Source organism: Leucoraja erinacea, chromosome 5, assembly GCF_028641065.1.
Source record: "Leucoraja erinacea ecotype New England chromosome 5, Leri_hhj_1, whole genome shotgun sequence".
Classification (NCBI taxonomy): domain Eukaryota; kingdom Metazoa; phylum Chordata; class Chondrichthyes; order Rajiformes; family Rajidae; genus Leucoraja; species Leucoraja erinaceus.
In genome coordinates this window covers 19,964,089-19,984,989 of record NC_073381.1, presented here as the reverse complement: position 1 = coordinate 19,984,989, position 20,901 = coordinate 19,964,089, and the positions used below count along the sequence as shown (strand labels likewise).

General features: G+C 44.1%; 1 protein-coding gene across 1 annotated transcript in view; it reads left to right on the top strand.

Moving 5' to 3' along the window:
- Positions 1-20,901, top strand: part of LOC129697010 (pecanex-like protein 1) — a 215,937-nt gene that overhangs the window by 58,330 nt on the left and 136,706 nt on the right. The window contains 3 exon segments of the mRNA XM_055635197.1: positions 1,402-1,543; positions 11,431-11,576; positions 13,480-13,573. Of these exon segments, the coding sequence (XP_055491172.1) occupies positions 1,402-1,543; positions 11,431-11,576; positions 13,480-13,573 (382 nt within the window).

Below are 20,901 nucleotides of genomic sequence, written 5' to 3'. Positions count from 1 at the left end.
CTCTTTAAGATCCTGCATCCCCAGCACACTACCGGTATCTTCAACCATGTCCCCATCTTCAGGACCAGCCCAGCCCTGGCCCGCAATGCTCCCCTCTGTCGAGGGAGATGCATTGGACAGCCCCGGATACGGTGCTGTTATGGGAGTGCGAAGACTCCCATAGTGAGCTTGCTCCATCTCCCGGAGCAAGTCACGTTGGAGCATTTGCTCCATCAATCGCTCCATGCGGGATAGACGGTCACCTCCACTGCTCTCGGGCAGCGCGTCCTCCTGGCCCCGACTCATCCGAATCAACCGGCCGGACCGACTTCTGCTTAGCTTTGCCTCCAACCTGCTGCGCTGGTTCAGGCAGAGACTGTGGTCCAGGTGCCGCTGGTTGCCCCCCCACTGCCAGAACTTTCACGGTCCACTGCAGTCACACGGGACGCGACCCTCTTTGTCTTCTCCCCTTTGTCCATTGTTGCTATAACACAAATCACAACAAGGGAAAGAAATACGACCTCAGAATAAGAGAAACTTACCTGTAGGTCCCATTATTAAACGTTGCCGTGGGAGAGCCCCCGTCCGTCGCTGTGCAATACGTGAGATGATATGTCGCGCATGCGTGCTGGCGGGGTCTTCACGTAGCCATTCACGTGACTCCGAAGTAAAATGTTAATTAAGCAAGATAAAACAGATTTGTTTTTAAAGAGGGGATTGAAGTGGTAAATAGGAAAGGTTTATGTAAGTTAGTTGCATGGACTTCCAGAAAGTATTGTTTAAGGTTTTTCCTTGGAGAATATTAGTTAAAATTCATGGATGTACGTAGTTTATTGGCTTTGATAGAAATTGGGGATAGTCAGAGGGCAGAGAATAGAGCTAGCGCATAGATAGAGAAAGGGACAGGAAATTACTTGACCAGGTACTGTGAAAACAGAAACATGTAACTACGGAAATAAATTAATAGATTAAATGATTGTGGACGGACAAAAGTTTGGCAAGTGGATTTAAGTATCAGTAAAAATTAGGTCATCTTCTTTGGATCTGAGCCCACTACCCTGAAGAAGGGTTTCGACCTGAAACGTCACCCATTCCTTCTCTCCAGAGATGCTGCCTGTCGCGCTGAGTTACTCCAGCATTTTGTCTACCTTCGATTTAAACCAGCATCTGCAGTTCTTTCCTTCACTACAGCAAAAAATATCTGCACCTCCTTAGAATTTAAATGATGAACAGACTACACATACTCTTTTACTATTGTATATGACACCAGTTAGCAAGGTTTGGTGTTACAAAAATTAATTCAAAAATAGAGAGTGTGGTGAAAGTACAAGGCCAAATTTATCTGTATGTTCCATGTGTCCATTCAGCTGTTCTTTATCCCACAGAAATGTTTTCTGACAAGTTCCAACGTTTTCTTTGTAGTTGTGCTACCACTGGAATCTGGATCAGGAAATGCAAGGTTGCATGGCCACAACAGTCATCAAAGGAGATCAGGGAAACAACAACAGCAGAATGTAAGGAGCAACCCAAGCCATTCTGCAACCTTCTCGTGTTCACCACAGAGGTGAGCTTTTATTATTGCAAAAATAATAATAAAAATAAATTATATGAATGTTTAAATCTATAAGGGTTTAATGTCAGCGCAGTGTGTTTCCAACTTCCTTCACTGTTTGGCTCTGCGCACAGTGTAGAGTGGTATTTCTGTGTATAAGCCCACCATCCCTCAAATACCTAGTTCAGGAAACCATTCATCTTTGTAGAAACAAGGAACTGCAGATGTTGGTTTACAAACAAGGACACAATGTGCTGCAGTAACTGCGGGTCAGACACCTTTTCTGGAGAACATAGATAGGTGACATTTTGGGTCGGGACAGAAGCTGATGGTGTGCAAGGTGCGTCTTGTTCTTGGGGTTGCGGATGAGGGGGCGCAGCTCGGGCTGTGACGTCTCCGGCCACCCCCCTGTACAGGAGCTGATACTGGGAACTGTACCGCCCTTGCAGGTGAGCAGGAGAGTGGGGTTGTTCGCAGTTGCAGAGGGAGGGGGCAAGGGCGGTACAGTTCCCAGTCTCAGCTCCTGTCCAGGGGGGTGGCCGGAGACGTCAGGACCAACGGGACACCGGCTGCAAGCACGGAGATCCCGGAGACTCACAGCCAGCAGCAACTCTAGCCCAGCCCCGCTCCAACTCCAGAGGAACCCGGGTTGCGGATGAGGGGGCGCAGCTCGGGCTATGGGCGAACTGCCACTTGTCGCTGTGGCGGCCCATCGGGGAGCGGTTTCCTGTTGGTTCTGACGTCTCCGGCCAGCCCCCGGTACAGGAGCTGAGACTGGGAACTGTACCGCCCTTGCCCCCTCCCTCTGCAACTGCAAACCACCCCACTCTCCTGCTCGCCTGCAAGGGCGGTACAGTTCCCAGTCTCAGCTCCTGTACAGGGGGATGGCCGGAGACGTCAGGACCACCAAAAGCCGCTCCCTGATGGTCTGCTACGGTGACAAGTGGCAGTTCGCCCACAGCCCGAGCTGCGCCCCCTCATCGGGACACCGACCCCCAGGCCCACTGCAAGCACGGAGATCCCAGATCAGCAACTCCAGCCCAGCCCCGCTCCAACTCCAGAGGAACACGCTCCCCATAGGGGCAGAAGCTGATGGTGTGCAAGGTATGTCTTGTTCTTGGGGTGGCGCAGCTCGGGCTGTGGGCGAACTGCCACTTGTCGCCGTAGCGGCCCATCGGGGGGCGGATTCCTCTGGAGTTGGAGGGGGAGGGGGGTATTGTGCTGTTTGATCGCCCCCTGCTATCCCAGGGACAGGGAGACACAGCGGCTTTTGAGAATGGTGGGCAATCACTTCCAAAGTTCTGCCCACACAGTCAGTACACCTCTCCTATACTTATCTCCCGCACTAAGATCATCTCGCAGAGAATGATCCCAGCCTAACCCTCTCTCCTATTCTGCAAGAAAAAACTACATTGAAGACTCAAACTCGGGATCGAGTAACTGCCGGGATCGAGGCGCAAACTCGCGACCTTGCGGATATGAGCCGAGCACTCTACCACTGAGCCAGCCTTTAAAATCTACTCTATAAATCTTCCATTCCGAAAGCCGAAAAATTCCGAATTACGAAAAGTGTCTGGTCCCAAGGCTTTCAGAGAAAAGGTTGTGCACCTGTACTGGGTGAAGTAGATTAGAATGTGCAAGATGCTGGAATTGAATCAATCAACCTTTATTATCATCTTCCAAAGCAACATTTGTACAGTGCAAAATGAGAAGACGTTTCCCAGGGAATACCGGAGCATCGCACATAAAACTTAAACATTTCCCACATCAAGTAAAAACAATAAAAACAATCCAGGCCCTGATAAAACAGTACGAATAGTTAAAAAGTGCAGGTTAGAAACAGGAACATTAAAATACAAGTAAAAACAGTCATAAAATGTCCAGGGCAGCTGATTTAAGTGGCCAGTGCCAGAGTTATTAAATTGTCAGTGCAAAAGCAGCAGAATCGGGTGGAGTGACTGGTTAGCAGCCTCACAGCCTGTGGAAGGAAGCTGTTTAGCAGTCTGGTTGTCTGGGCTTTGATGCTACGGTATCTCTTGTCTGATGGCAGATCCAGATGTGTGTGGAGGGGGTGCAGTCTGTCCTTAGCTATTCTCAGTGCTTTTTTCAGGCATTGAATCAATACAGAATGATGTAGGTTATGGGACTGGAGAAGGATGCTTCCCACAGTGGGATATGAACAAGGTGCAAGTATTAAAAGTCAATTTTAGAGAACATTAGTGAACAAACAGCATCATGAAGCCCAAGGAACACACCAGACAGGTCAGGGATAAAGTTGTGGAGAAGTTTAAAGCAGGGTTAGGTTATAAAAAAATATCCCAAGCTTTGAACATCTCACAGAGCACTGTTCAATCCATTATCCGAAAATGGAAAGTGTATGGCACAACTGCAAACCTACCAAGACATGACCGTCCACCTAAACTGACAGGCCGGGCAAGGCGAGCATTGATCAGAGAAGCAGCCAAGAGGCCCATGGTAACTCTGGAGGAGCTGTAGAGATCCACAGCTCAGGTGGGGGAATCTGTCCACAGGACAACTATTAGTCGTGCACTCCACAAATCGGGCCTTTATGGAAGAGTGGCAAGAAGAAGGCCATTGTTGACAAAAAGCCATAAGAAGTCCCGTTTGCAGTTTGCCACAAGCCATGTGGGGGACACAGCAAACATGTGGAGGAAGGTGCTCTGGTCAGATGAGACCAAAATTGAAGTTTTTGGCCTAAATGCAAAACGCTATGTGTGGCGGAAAACTAACACTGCACATCACCTTGAACACACCATCCCCACTGTGAAACATGGTGGTGGCAGCATCATGCTGTGTGGATGCTTTTCTTCAGCAGGGACAGGGAAGCTGGTCGCAGTTGATAGGAAGATGGATGGAGCCAAATACATGGCAATCTTGGAAGAAAACCTGTTAGAGTCTGCAAAAGACTTGAGACTGGGGCGGAGGTTCACCTTCCAGCAGGACAACGACCCTAAACGTACAGCCAGAGCTACAATGGAATGGTTTAGATCAAAGCATATTCGGTGTTAGAATGGCCCAGTCAAAGTCCAGACCTAAATCCAATTGAGAATCTCTGGCAAGACTTGAAATTTGCTGTTCACAGACACTCTCCATCCAATCTGACTGAGCTTGAGCTATTTTGCAAAGAAGGATGGGCAAAAATTTCAGTCTCTAGATGTGCAAAGCTGGTAGAGACATACCCCAAAAGACTTGCAGCTGTGATTACAGCGAAAGGTGGTTCTCCAAAGAATTGACTCAGGGGGGCTGAATACTTTTGCACGCCACACTTTTCAGTTTTTTATTTGTAAAAAAATTTGAAAACCATGTATCATTTTCCTTCCACTTCACAAATATGCACCACTTTGTGAACAGTCAACATGGATTTGTGCCTGGAAGGTCATGTTTGACTAATCTTCTTGAATTTTTTGAAGAGGTTACTAGGGAAATTGACGAGGGTAAAGCAGTGGATGTTGTCTATATGGACTTTAGTAAGGCCTTTGACAAGGTTCCTCATGGAAGGTTGGTTAAGAAGGTTCAACTGTTGGGTATAAATGCAGGAATAACAAGATGGATTCAACAGTGGCTGAATGGGAGAAACCAGAGGGTAATGGTGGATGGCTGTTTATCGGGTTGGAGGCAGGTGACTAGTGGGGTGCCTCAGGGATCTGTGTTGGGTCCTTTGTTGTTTGTCATGTACATCAATGATCTGGATGAAGGGGTGGTAAATTGGATTAGTAAGTATGCAGATGATTTCCAAAGTCTACAGAGTGATTTAGGCCATTTGGAAAAATGGGCTGAAAGATGGCAGATGGAGTTTAATGCTGATAAATGTGAGGTGCTACACCTTGGCAGGACAAATCAAAATAGGACGTACATGGTAAATGGTAGGGGATTGAAGAATACAGTTGAACAGAGGGATCTGGGTATAACCGTGCATAGTTCCTTGAAGGTGGAATCTCATATAGATAGGATGGTAAAGAAAGCTTTTGGTATGCTAGCCTTTATAAATCAGAGCATTGAGTATGGAAGCTGGGATGTAATGTTAAAATTGTACAAGGCATTTGTGAGACCAAATCTGGAGTATGGGGTACAATTTTGGTCGCCCAATTATAGGAAGGATGTCAACAAAATAGAGAGAGTACAGAGGAGATTTACTAGAATGTTGCCTGGGTTTCAACAACTAAGTTACAGAGATAGGTTGAATAAGTTAGGTCATTATTCTCTGGAGCGCAGAAGGTTAAGGGGGGACCTGAAAGAGGTCTTTAAAATGATGAGAGGGATAGACAGAGTTGATGTGGACAACCTTTTCCCTTTGAGAATAGGGAAGATTCAAACAAGAGGACATGACTTCAGAATTAAGGGACAGAAGTTTAGGGGTAATATGAGGGAGAACTTCTTTACTCAGAGAGTGGTAGCGGTGTGTAATGAGCTTCCAGTGGAAGTGGTGGAGGCAGGTTCATTGGTATCATTTAAAAATAAATTGGATAGGCATATGGATGAGAAGGGAATGGAGGGTTATGGTATGAGTGCAGGCAGGTGGGACTAAGGGGAAAAAAAAAAAAATTGTTCGGCATGGACTTGTAGGGCCGAGATGGCCTGTTTCCGTGCTGTAATTGTTGTATGGTTTGTGTTGGTCTATCACATAAAATCCCAATAAAATACATTTACGTTTGTGGTTGTAACATGACAAAATGTGGAAAAGTTCAAGGGGTATGAATACTTTTGCAAGCCACTGTAAATCTAACTCTCTTCAAAACATCCAGTGAATTGGCCTCCATTGCCTTCTGTGGCAGAAAATTCCACAGATTCACAACTGGGTGAAGAAGATTTTCCTCATCTCAGTCCTAAATAGTCTACCCCTTATTCTTAAACTGTGACCCCTGGTTCTGGACATGCCCAACATCGGGAACATTTTTCCTGCATCTAGCCTGTCCAATCGTTTAAGAATTATATATGTTTCTATAAGATACCCTCTCAACCTTCTAAATTCCAGTGAATACAAGCCCAGTCGACCCATTCTTTCATCATATGTCAGTCTCACCATCCCGGGAATTAACCTGGTGAACCTACGCTGCACTCCCTCAATAGCAATAATGTCCTTCCTCAAATTAGGAGACCAAAATTGCACATAATACTCCAAGTAGGGTCTCACCAGTGCCCTGTACAACTGCAACAGGACCTCCTTGCTCCAAAACTCAAATCCTCTCGTAATGAAGACCAACATGCCATTAGCTTTCTTCAATGCCTGCTGCACCTGCATGCTTACTTACAAGTGACGATTCAGGTCCGAAACAGGAATATAAAGACATATTGTACATGCTGTAAATGCTTTGAGGATAGACACAAAATGCTGGAGTAACTCAGCAGGTCAGGTAGCATCTCTGGAGAAAAGGAATAGGTGTTGTTTTGTCTGAAGAAGAGTTGTGACCTGAAACATCACCTATAGTTCGTGGGCCAGAGGGGCCAACTGTGCACTTCCCCTATGATCCTACTTCTTGGGTGTTATTTTGTTCATTGGCTTCTCCTCTGTCGGAAAAAAATATGTTCCCAAGAAAAAAACTAATTTGGACTATTTTTTTAACCCTTATTTCAATGTGTCAAAATTGTGTTTTTTCACACTGTCCTCTTTCTCGGGATAGGTGAATTTGGTACTTGCAATTGAGTCTGTTTCTTAGTAAAGATACATAAAAAATCCACTAAATTAAGACCATATCATCTTCAACTCTATGAAAATCACCAAGCTCTGCCAGTGGTTGAACGAATTTGTTACGCTTTTGCATCAGTTTGATTGACTTGACTTTGCCGATTCCTTTGAAGGCACTTGTTGAGTCACAGCCTGAGAACGCATGCAGTCCAAGTAATGCTGAGCGGTATTCTGAGGAGGACTGCTTTGCAAAATGGATAACATCTATTAGCCTTTGCCTGTTGCCTCTCCCTGTGTCAAAGAACACTGTGATGTCTTGAATGCTGTTTGCATAGTGAAGCAATATGAAGAAGATATCACTGTCTGGGCTTTTGACTTGTACGTGGTCATATCCTTGCTCTTTGCCATAGTTGCAGTATAGGATGACTTGCGAGTCTGTTTCTTCTTGGTTTGACTTCATGGATTGAATCTCAGACTCCAGTGTCTCTTTCCCATTCTGAGAAATAAGAAGTGTGGCATCTCCTTCCTTAATGAAGATCACCTTCCTTCCATGTAGCCTCTTTGCCATGTCATGCTCACTGCACACATCAAGAAGATCAATGAGCTGTTTCTTGTTACCTAGAAACATAGAAACATAGCAAATAGGTGCAGGAGGAGGCCATTCGGTCCTTTGAGCCAGCACCGCCATTCATTGTGATCATGGCTGATCGTCCCCTATCAATAACCTGTGCCTGCCTTCTACCCATATCCTTTGACTCCACTGGCCCCTAGAGCTTTATCTAACTCTCTCTTAAATCCATCCAGTGATTTGGCCTCCAATGCCCACTGTGGCAGGGAATTCCACAAATTCACAACTCTCTGGGTGAAAAAGTCTTAAATGGGCTCCCCTTTATTCTAAGACTGTGGCCCCTGGTTCTGGACTCGCCCAACATTGGGAACATTTTATCTGCGCAAACTTGTCCAGTCCTTTTATAATTTTATATGTTTCTATAAGATTACCTCATCCTTCTAAAATCCAGTGAATAGAAGCCTAATCTTTTCAATCTTTTCTCGTATGACAGTCCCGCCATCCCAGGGATCAATCTCGTGAACCTACGCTGCACTGCCTTAATCACAAGGATGTCCTTCCTCAAATTAGGAGACCAAAACTGTATGCAATACTCCAGATGTGGTCTTACCAGAGCCCTATACAACTGCAGATGAACCTCTCTATTCCTATACTGAAATCCTCTTGTTATGAAGGCCAACATTCCATTAGCTTTCTTCACTGCCTGCTGTACCTGCACCGCAACCTTCAGTGACCGGTGTACAAAGACACCCAGGTCTCGCTGCACCTCCCCCTTACCTAACCTAACCCCATTGAGATAATAATCTGCCCCCTAGTTTTTGCCACCAAAGTGGATAACCTCACATTTATCTATATTATATTGCATCTGCCACACATCTGCCCACTCACTCAACCTGTCCAGGTCACCCTGCAACCTCCTAACATCCTCTTCACAGTTCACACTGCCACCCAGCGTTGTGTCATCCGCAAACTTGCTAGTGTTGCTCCTAATTCCCTCTTCCAAATCATTAATATATATGGTAAACAGTTGCGGCCCCAACACCGAGCCTTGCGGCACTCCACTCGCCACTGCCTGCCATTCTGAAAAGGACCCTTCACTCCTACTCTTTGCTTCGTGTATGTCAATCAATTTTCTATTCACGTGAACACCCTACCCACAATGTTCTCATCATTGGTCAAGATCCGCTTCTAGTCTCTTGGTTTTTTTGGTCTTTCCTCCTTTGATTATTCTCTTCTCCGCACACCCATGCCGTGTCCGTTCACTTGACTTCACTGAATCTGGTTTGTACATATCGGTACCGAAGACTACATCATTAGATGACAATGCATTGAAATTTTGATGTTCTTTGAAGTTTGCAGGAATCTATTTGAGATAGTAGAATGCAGCATTGCCATCTTCAACTATCAATGTCTTGTTCCTGGCAGGAGGTTGTGAGTTGTCTACATCTTGTCTACATAGGTCGTGTGGGCCCTTGGATTTATCAGTCTTTGCAAAGGGTAGGGTACAGGGGTCAGAGAGTACTTCATAATATCCCGTAGATTGAGTTGACTGCCAGAAATTTGTGCTCTGACCATCAGTTGAAAAGCAATATCTCCTTGTTGCTTGTACTCTATAACCTTTCGTTCAGATGTTTTCGGCTTCACTCTTTTCTTTGTTTCTGCCATGGGTTTGAGCTTCAGATTCTTGATGGGTTCAGAGAATGGAGTATTTTTCTCAAGTCGCTCTCTGATGAACTTCTCTTTCTGTTCTTTCCCTGTGGTAAGTACCTTTATGACATCTTACTCAACTTCAGCTGGGATACGTGCACCAGAAGAGAGTACATACAACTCAGTCTTGTCATCTACGTCGAATAGGTTTCAGGAAGCTCTTTACAGTATCAATGGCTTTCTTCACACATCCCTCACTTTTCCTTGTCTCAGTTGGTTGTTGATCTCTGTTTGCTTCCGTGATTGGTACCAGAAGTCGTGTCTGCGAGGCTGAGAGTTGCAGAGTGAAAATGTGCCCTTTCTGTTGAAGTTCAAACCCATCTCTGATAAGCACTGTGATTCTCCAAGATGCCAGAGAGCCCAACGCCACTACCACCACTTCGAGATTGCTTGAGCCATGCTTCATGATCGTCTCCTCAATCATTTTGTCAACAGCACATCGGTTTCCTGGTATGAATGACCTAGTGACACTGATGACACCTCTTTCGAGGAAAGCCAGAGCACCGGGATGTGATTCTTCGATGTTTGCCAAGAACACAGCAAGGTAGGTCAGATAGTGGGAGTAATTGTGACCACCAAAGGTGAAGAAGAGATCGGGCATAAGAAACAGACAGTGCAAGTACAACAGAAAATATTTCTCTTTCACAGACCTAATCAATGAGAGAGCAATCCACACAGAATCCATGTACGACAACTAAAATTGTGCAGTCTTCCCGAGAGATCTTTTTCGAACATCAGCCTTGAAGCTCTCATACAACTCCATCAATGTGTTGAGATCTGCATTGGCCATGACTTCAGCAAGTGTCTGCTTTGTTGGCGATCGGATTAGCTCTTAAAATATGCCCTTTGATTCCTCTGGTACACCGGACAGCACTGCATCTTTTCCAGCCATAGACAAGAATTCATCAAGAAGGAGCCTCTCCAAGCACTCCACCATCGTCTCGTGGCAATGCAGACTTCTGTCGTGGTTCTTTTCTGTCATAACACCTTTCATAGAACCAGTAGACATGAGTCCGGATTCCATGAGGACATCCTGAAGACCGGATCCTTCCATTTTCTTTCCAAGCATTTTGAATTCTGCACAATTTACATGAAATGTGCCAATCAACACAATGTGTTTCTTGTACTTTGCAGGATGACTCCACACGAGAGGATAGGCCTCCATGCAGACATCCAAGTCAAATGTTGTAATGACATATTCTTGGCCAACCTCATGACTTGCTTCTTCAGAAGCTCGTAAACACCCTTGAACTGTACTAAATTCCATGATGGGATGATTGATCACTGGATAAGTTGTCAATTGTGGTCACATTTGAAGGCACCTCACCTGTTGCTGAGACAAATCCAGCCCAAGCTGGAAGCTCCTCTTGACCTTTCTCACTACTTGCTTTCCGGGAAAGCATCCATGCCAGATCTTTTCTTGTACACTGTTTGAATGCCATCCCCATCGTCACGCTTCCAGTACTGCACACGAAAATCTGGATTTGCTTTCCAGTTGACATCGGATGATGGAAGAGGGCACAAGAAAGAGGGCAAAGTGTGAAAAAACACAATTTTGACATAGATTGAAATAAGGGGTTAAAAAACATAGTCCAAATGAGTATTTTTTCTTAGGAACATAATTTTCCCGACAGAATAGATACCAATGAATAAAATGACACCCAAATTTTGTGCAGATATTCAGTGTAAACCGTCTGCAGTTCCTTACTACACATGTTTTCAGCCTATGCTGGGTTTAAAAGAGAATGCCAACACAGGTGAATGTTCCAGTCTCTAGAGAAATGACATCAAGCAAAAATGTATTACAAACATCACTTTAAAAATAAATCCTGTGCCTTGTGATGGTATTTTGCATCTTATAGTGGAGTTGGCCATTTACAACTTTAACCTGTGGAGTGTAGATTTTTTCCATATTACATGCAGTTCTTGAAAAGTGCAGCAAGTCTAGGTGGATTTGTTGACGGTTTTGTTTATTCACAGCTCACAGGAAAATGGACAAATACAGAACCGCTCTGGTTCTTTGCACTGGGGCAGCATTGGATGTCCAAGCAGCAGTCCAAGGCACGATGCTTCATCACATCATGACACCTCCATTGGCGCCACACACTTTTTTGTTGACGAGCTCGGTAAGTATTTCTTAGAAGTGATTAATCAAGCGATGGATCTGATGGGTGCAGCTTACTAAAGTTAGGTTGAGCAACAGAAAAGCACCTTGTGAGCTTTCTGCAGCATTCATCAGAAGAGTTTGGGATTTTTAGAAAATGCCTTCAATAATTGTAAAAGGAATCAACAAAAAAATCAGCAAATGTGCATTTTTATTTAATCCACCTAGCCTTTAAAGATTTGATTCTGCTGCTAACTATGTTGCAAACATACCTCTTTTTTTCTTTTCATCTATTAAATAGTTCAGCCTGTAGTTGCATTTGTATTTGAATGATTTATTATACATCCATGTACTGTTATACCAAATATTGATATATTTGATACAATTGCTCTTCATTCACATCTCTTAAATATAAGAACATCAACCTTTCTGCTGTAAGGTCAAGGTTGTGGAAATATTTATTTAAGGAGCCACATTTTTGGTGGGTACGCATGTGATTCTCCCTTAGACATTTCCCCGAGACATTTGCTTATGCAAATCTGGGAACTCACTGGATATGACCCAGAATAATTACAAAACACACTCAGGGCTCCAGGTACGTCAGGGAGAACGCTGAGAAGAGGGTCCTTCATAACTCCTCTTCATCTGCTCTGTGCTTGGCAGTGTTTCCCCTGGGGTATAGGACATTGAATGATTTGCTTTCAACCAATATGCCAGCCACCATTCACTTGGAATCCAGAATAGATGTTTCGTGGAAGGAGAGGAAATGTCACACTGTTCCCAAATATTTGTTATGTGTAACATACATTGAATTTAAATTATATGGTTAATAATTTATGTATTTCCTGTTATGCCTTAGTTATTCAATATTTAGTCTTACGTATAAGATTGCATTTAGTCCAATAGAACTGAATACCTAGAGGTGAATGCAAATGGTAGCCATGTTTATTTAGTATTGCTGACCAGAAATAAATTGGCTGTAAGGTTTCTAATGCATATAAGGGATTATCAGAAGACTGTGCAGAAATCAGCAGTTTTTGTAAGGACTGGTGAAATCACTGCCTTCAGTGTTAAGAGTAGCAACTTTCCCAGTGTTTTTGACCCTGGTTTGCACCCCGTTTATTAGGAATTCTTCATAGGAGGCTTACCTCGGAACTTTGGATTTCCCTAAGTCAGTGAAGTCTCTATCGATGGGACATGTTCCTGTGACTGGGTTCCATGGCCTGAAGGATTTTGAGGTGCAAACGTTTCCTGGCATTAAAGTACAGTAAAACCAATAATCTGCAATCCTATTGTTTTGAAATCCAGATGGTTCAGAATCTAACTCACCTGATTTTGTTTTCTACTCTCCCTTTATCACACCAAGACCCAATTCCCAAGCTCCTTTTAACCTGGTTGATGGGGAAGTTTATAATGCTAAAGCTGGATACAAAAAGCTGGAGTAACTCAGCGGGACAGGCAGCATCTCTGTAGAAAAGGAATGGGTAACGTTTCAGGTCGTGACACTTCTTCTTCAGAAGAAGAAGTCTGAAGAAGGGTCTCGACCCAAAACGTCACCCATTCCTTCTCTCCAGAGATACTGTATGCTCTCCAGCTTTTTGTGTCTATCTTTGGTTTAAACCAGCATCTGCAGTTCCTTCCTACACAAGTTTATAATGCAACGGTGTATCTCTTAAAAAGCAGGCAAATTAAAAGTGTGTGTTAGTTTATTCAAAGTATTAATTTTCAGTAGTCCAGAGAATCTGCCAGTCTGGCACCATCAAAGTTCTGAGGTGCCAGATTAATTATTGGACTGTTCTGGAAGAGATTACAAAGGTAGGGAGCATTGAGGGATTTGAAAGCAAGGGAAAATATTTTAAGATTAAGTAGGACAACAGATGTTAAGTTTTAGTCATACACTAAATACAGTTTTATTTTGTTCCAAGGAGAAGTAAGGTCATATACATTTGGTCCAAAGAGCCAAGGTTTTGAAAATACATTGAATCATCCAACAAGTTCAGAACACATTCAAAGTTCATGGTAAGTATGTTGGACTTTTCACAATAATTCCACACATTTGACAGAATGTTGTAACATTTGCAATTCAGATGATTATCTGTAAAAACAGTTACTTCAATTTTAAGTTACAAGAAAGTGATTAGTGACTGCACCCTAAGTATTCTTGCCCATCTTAAAAAATGGATAAAATAATGTGTCAAGAGCTATATTGCAGATTGTAAATGACAGGCTGGGAAACAGGTTATAAAATGAAATAGAATTGCATGCACTCCACACCTGCTCTATTTCTTAATCGTTTTCTAGTTGGCTTTTCTTCTTCATTATTACATTGCACAAAAGTATGGTGCCTAGATTTTGGAGTATACAGCATGGAAACAGACCATTGAGCCCAACTCATCCGTACTGACAAAGTCGTCTAACCAACCAGACTCTCCTTCCCATGGGAAAAGATTGTAGCTATTCACTTTAACTATGCCCCCTCATGAATTTATACACCTCTATAAGGACTCGCCTCAGTCTTGTTTGCTGCAGGAAAAAGTAGACCCAGGCTTTCCAGCCACTCATTATAACCCAAACCCAGGAACAACCTCGTAAATATTTTTTACATCCTTTAAATGTTGTGACATTTTATTCTGTAGCAGGGCAACCAGAACTGTACACTGTACTCCAAATGTGGCCTTGCCAACGCCTCTTACAGGTGTGACATAGCCAACCAATTCTTGTCCTCATTAAATTGATCAATGAAAGCAAGCATGGACTGAGGGCACGACTGCCTCTACACTTCTGCTATTTATACTAATCTCAAAGTGTGAGGGTGACTGCCTGCGTATCAACTCTGCTGATATCTAGTAACAGCCCATATCTCTAAATCTTGCTGCCACTGTCGTATGTGCCCCCACCACCACTCCTGGCAGCGTGTTCCAAGTACCCACCATCCTCTGTGTAAAAAAAAAAAAAGTTACCCTGCATATTTCCTTTAAACTTTGCTCCTCTTACCTTAAAACTTTACCTCTAAATAGTTTCGGCCCGAAACGTTGCCTATTTCCTTCGCTCCATAGATGCTGCCTCATCCGCTGAGTTTCTCCAGCATTTTTGTCTACCTTCGATTTTCCAGCATCTGCAGTTTCTTCTTAAACATTAAAACTTTACCCTCTAGTTTCTATACCCTCTAGTCTTTGACATTTCCAACCCGGGGAAAAAGGTTTTGACTATCTCTCCTAACTATGCTGTTTGATTACTGTTTTTTTTTCAAATTTTGGTTAGCCACCTGTGCAATGTGAAAATTCAACAGTTGTATTGAAAAATGCCCTGGGAAGTCCAGAACTATAGAAATGTAACTTATTTATTTTGGTGCAGTCAACAAGAGGAATCAATTGCAGGAATATTCCAACCTCACACTAGTCACTAGAGGGCAGTGCGTCCTCATCAGTTCACAGTTTACCACCATCTGAGCAAAATAAAACAGCAATCGTTGAATATAAACAATAACATTGTTCAAAATAAATCGGTCATTAAAAAATGTTTTAGCCTTTCCTGCTTCCCCCTTTCACCACTCTGTGCGTTTTGCACATTACAGAAGTGTGCATTCAATAGGATGTTATCAGTACGGGAACATTTTGGTTCTGAGGAATGAGTGGATAATCCGATTGTCCAGTCCAAGGTCAGTGTCTCACAATTGAAATAGACCATTTAATTTCAGCCACTTAAAGGGGTGGAGAACAGAAAGGATGAAGCTGCATTTCTATAATGCCAAACATTTGGGTTTCCTTCAAATAGGTGCTGATGAGAAATGTAATTAAGGTTTTTAAAATAATATGAGGACTAGAAAGCAGAAATAGGAGAGGATCTACTTCCCTTCACAGTGGTATTAAATATAAGGTGGCATTGATACAAAGTAACCATATAATAACCATATACCAATTACAGCACGGAAACAGGCCATCTCGGCCCTTCAAGTCCGTGTCAAACACTTATTTTCCCCTAGTCCCATCTACCTGCACTCAGACCATAACCCTCCATTCCTTTCCCGTCCATATACCTATCCAATTTATTTTTAAATGATAAAATCTAACCTGCCTCCATCACTTTCACTGGAAGCTCATCCCACACCGCTACCACTCTCTGAGTAAAGAAGTTCCTCCTCATGTTACCCCTAAACGTCTGTCCCTTAATTCTCAAGTCATGTCCTCTTTTTTGAATCTTCCCTACTGTCAATGGGAAAAGCTTAACTCTGTCTATCCCTCTCATCATTTTAAAGTCCTCTATTAAGACCCCCCCGTAACCTTCTGTGCTCCAAAGAATAAATACCTAACTTGTTCAACCTTTCTCTGTAACTTAGTTGCTGAAACCCAGGCAACATTCTAGTAAATCTCTAGTAAAGTAATTAGTGGCATGATTGAGAAAAGATGAAGACAAGTTATTTCACCCAGAGAGTAACAGGAGCTGCAACTACTTGCTGGAGAGGGTGGTTGAGGAAAAAGTCCTTGCCAGATTTCAAAAGTACTTGGACGTGTAGACTTGAGGCGGCGCGACTCACCCGTTGCAGCGGCCCCTACAGCCTGTCTGTCTTTTTTTTATTTTTTGTCTAGTTAAATGTAGTGTTTGGTGTTTTTTAATAGTATTTTTAAATGTGTAAATGTGGGGGGCAGGGGGGGGGGGGGGGGGGGGGAACTGTTTAAATCTCTTCCCTGTCCGGGAGACCCGACTTTTTCCCTGTCGGGTCTCGGCTGTCGTTGGGGCCTAGCACCGTGGAGCGGCCTCCAGCCTGAACGACCCGGGGGCTCGGGAGACTGCGGAGCTGCGGACTACTCACCATCGTGGGGCTGGCCGGCCTCGGAGCGTGGGGAGCGGCGGTGACTCGCTGCTGCGACTCGACTCCTGGGGCTCGGAGGCTCCAGCAACGCAGCCGCAGGTCCGGTGGACTGGGACATCGGGAGCTCGCGGGTCTGGGAGGAGAGAGAGAGAGAGACCGCTTCCCGGAGCTCCCGCAACGCGACTTCTCCAGCCGGTGTCACGGGGTTGGAACAACCCGGACCGGGACAGTACATCACCCGGCACGGCTTCATGGCCGTGGGACTCACCATCGCCCGTGGGGGTTCCAACCTTGGACTTTCAGACCGGGAGCGGGGCCGTAAATCGCCCCGCGCGGCCTAAAATGGCCGTGGGACTCATCATCGCCCGCCTGGGGCTTGGACATCGGGAGAGACACGGAGAACAGGGGAGAGAAAAGACTTGCCTTCCATCACAGTGGCTTCACTGTGATGGATGTTTGTGTGAATTTAATTATGTGTATGTCTGTAAGACATTGTCTTTGTTTGTATGGCTGTGGAAACAACATTTCGTTTGAGTCTCACTGGGGCTCAAATGATAATAAATTTGTATTGTATTGTATTGTATTGTATTGTATGAAGAGATGCGAGTTACAGGGCCACAGATCCATGCTGGGAAGATAGGATAAGACTGGGAAATGTGGGAATGAAGGAGGCTGCAGAAAATGGTCCATCATAGACACTGACCTCCTCAGCATTAAAGGAATGTACACAATGGCCATGCTCCCTTCTCACTGCTGCCTGAGCTTGAGAATCATTATCTCCAGGTTCAAGGACAGTTTTTTTCCCCATCAACCATCAGGTTCTTGAACCAGCAGAAACAAGGAACTGCAGATGGTGGTTTACAAACAAAAAGACAAAAGGTGCTGGAGTAATTCATTGGATCAGGCAGCATCTCTGCAGAACATGGCATTTTGGGTCAGGACCCGTCTTCAAACTGATTGTAGTTTGGAAAATCCACTCTGCACAACCGTAACTTCAATCCTATCTCAGCAACAAACCGCTACATACTTTGCCCTGTGTCCTCCATCCTTTGGTTTTTGCACAAGAATATCTGGTTTACTTAGAATATATTTTGTAATTGTAATATACAAATTGCAAACTTGTATATTTTTGTTGTTGCCGCATCTAATGTGCCTGTAAACCTGCAGTCGTTAAGAATTTAAGGTAATGGGAACTTGCCACCTGGAACATTAGGAACAATTACAACATGGATTTTGAAAACATTTTGGAGGGAACAGAATATAAATATAAACTGATTAAATGTCAAAGAGATTCTGAAAAATCCTACTGATCTGGCATATTTTATATATAAAGGAACTAACATTTAATTAAGTTATTTATAAAGCTATATGGAAAACGAAGGTAGAACTTCCATTAATAGAATACCTATCCTGACCCAAGGATGGTCTAAAGAACTTTGCAGACAATAAAGCACTTCTGAAGTGCAGTCACTGTTGTACTCCAGGGGGAACTGCGTCAAATTGCACATGAAATGGTCCCACAGCACAGAAAAATGAAGTAACAACCAAAAATTCTGTTTATGTCACAGTGTTAGATTGATAGATATAGGCCAGCACATACAGTTTCCGAGGATTATTTTCAAAACGATGATTGCCTGAAATCCTGGCTTGGTTTGTGCTTATTTACTGTGGAGTGAGTCATGTCAATCATATGTGGGGGAAGGGAACTGTCACTGGACTGTCCCAGTGTTCTCCACTTTCTCTGGGAAATTGTCTCTGTGGATTGTACTAGAGCTGCCTCTCTGTGATCTGGCTCTGCTTGGCATTTGTGTTGTGGATTTTCAGGACATGACCACGACAAGGTGAATTTATTATGGGGAACAAGGAAATGGCAGATGAGTTGAACAGGTACTTTGGATCTGTCTTCACTAAGGAGGACACAAACAATCTTCCTAATATAGTAGTGGCCAGAGGATCTGGAGTGATGGAGGAACTGAAGGAATTCCACATTATGCAGAAAATGGTGTTAGATAGACTGATGGGACTGAAGGCTGATAAATCCCCAGGGCCTGATGGTCTGCATCCCAGGGTACTTAAGGAAGTGGCTCTAGAAATCGTGGAATGCATTGGTGATAATTTTCCAATGTTCTATAGACTCAGGATCAGTTCCTGTGGATTGGAGGGTAGCTAATGTTATCCCACTTTTTAAGAAAGGCAGGAGAGAGAAAATGGGGAATTATAGACCAGTTAGCCTGTCATCGGTGGTGGGGAAGATGGTGGAGTCTATTATAAAAGATGAGACAGCCGAACATTTGGATAGCAGTAACAGGATCGGTCCGAGTCAGCATGTATTTACGAAGGGGAAATCATGCTTGACTAATCTTCTGGAATTTTTTGAAGATGTAACTAGGAAAATGGACAAGGGCGAGCCAGTGGATGTAGTGTACCTGGACTTTTAGAGAGCATTTGATAAGGTCCCACATAGGAGATTAGTGGGCAAAATTAGGGTTCGCGGTATTGGGGGTAGAGTGCTGACATGGATAGAGAAGTGGTTGGCAGACAGGAAACAAAGAGTAGGAAATAACGGATCCCTTTCAGAATAGCAGGCAATGACTAGTGGGGTACCGCAAGGCTCGGTGCTGGGACCGCAGTTATTTACAATATACATCAATGATTTGGATGAAGGGATTCAAAGTAACATTAGCAAATTTGCAGATGACACAAAGCTGGGTGGCAGTGTGAACTGTGAGAAGGATGCTATGAGAATGCAGGGTGACTTGGACAGGTTGGGGGAGTGGGCAGATGCATGGCAGATGAAGTTTAATGCGGATAAATGTGAGATTATCCACTTTGGTAGCAAAAACAGGAAGGCAGATTACTATCTAAATGGCGTCAAGTTGGTAAAAGGGGAAGTGCAACGGGATCTGGGGGTCCTTGTACATCAGTCTATGAAAGTAAGCATGCAGGTACAGCAGGCAGTGAAGAAAGCGAATGGCATGTTGCCCTTTATAACAAGAGGAATCGAATATAGGAGCAAAGAGGTCCTTCTGCAGTTGTTCAGAGCCTTAGTGAGACCACACCTGGAGTATTGTGTGCAGTTTTTGTCCCCTAATTTGAGGAAGGACATTCTTGCTATTGAGGGAGTGCAGCGTAGGTTTACAAGGTTAATTCCGGGATGGCGGGACTGTCATATGCTGAGAGAATGGAGCTGCTGGGTTTGTACACTCTGGAGTTTAGAAGGATGAGAGGGCATCTCATTGAAACATATAAGATTGTTAAGGGTTTGGACACGCTAGAGGCAGGAAACATGTTCCCGATGTTGGGGTAGTCCAGAACCAGGGGCCACAGTTTAAGAATAAGGAGTTAGCCATTTAGAACGGAAACGAGGAAACACTTTTTCTCACAGAGAGTGGTGAGTCTGTGGAATTCTCTGCCTCAGAGCGCGGTGGAGGCAGGTTCTCTGGATACTTTCCAGAGAGAGCTAGATAGGGCTCTTAAAAATAGCCGAGGCAGAGGGATATGGGAAGAATGATTGGGGATGGTTAGCCACGATCACATTGAATGGCAGTGCTGGCTCGAAGAGCCGAATGGCCTACTCCTGCACCTTTTGTCTATTGTCTATTGACAAGGTCTTTTACGTGGAGAGAGGGATACGTTGTGAGACGAATTGTACTCGTGGTGCTCCCGGAATGTTGGGCAAATCCAGGGGATTTCAAGATCATGCAGTGATTAATGACGTAGAAAAGAAGAACTAATCTCGGGTTTCGGCCCAAAACGTTACCTATTTCCTTCGCTCCATAGATGATGCCGCACCCGCTAAGTTTTTCCAGCATTTTTGTGTACCTTCGATTTTCCAGCATCTGCAGTTCCTTCTTGAACACTTTGTCTAATCTCCACTGCCTGGAGGAGCAGTAATCGGTGGAGGTGGATTTAATTTGATTGCCTAATGAGAGAAGTTGCAGTGTGGGTATTAAGTAAAACTCTGATAATTCAGCAAACAGAATGTCGTTGGTGCAGCATTAGCACATCTTCCAGACTATTGGATGAAATTCATATTAATATCCCAACACACATTGAATTCACTTAGATGTTCAACCGTATTATAATAGATTTCCCAGTGAATGCGGTAGTTGATGGAGACTGAAAAAGGGGACCCTAATCCATTGAAACAAGAGCTTGCGAAATGGGACACCAATGATTAAAAAGGGAAGTGGGAATTGGTGAGTAGCAGCAGAACACAGAAACTGGGACCCCAGTGGTAGAATTGGACACTGTAACCAGGACCCTGGTAAGTGGAGGGGGTACATGAGAAAAGGGGCCCAGCGAGTAGAAGAGAACAGAGGAACCAAGGCCCAGTGAGTAGAGAGCGACAGAGGAACTGGAGCCCCAGTCAGTCAAAGAAAAACAGAAACTGGGCATTGGTGAAAAGAAGGGGTTACATGCATGAGGGCACTGGTGGATAGAAAGGGAACACTGGAATCAAGTCCTTACAAGTGAGATAGGAAGGAAGGTGGGAACTGAAAACCCTGTGAATCAGAAGGAAATGCACCAAACATTA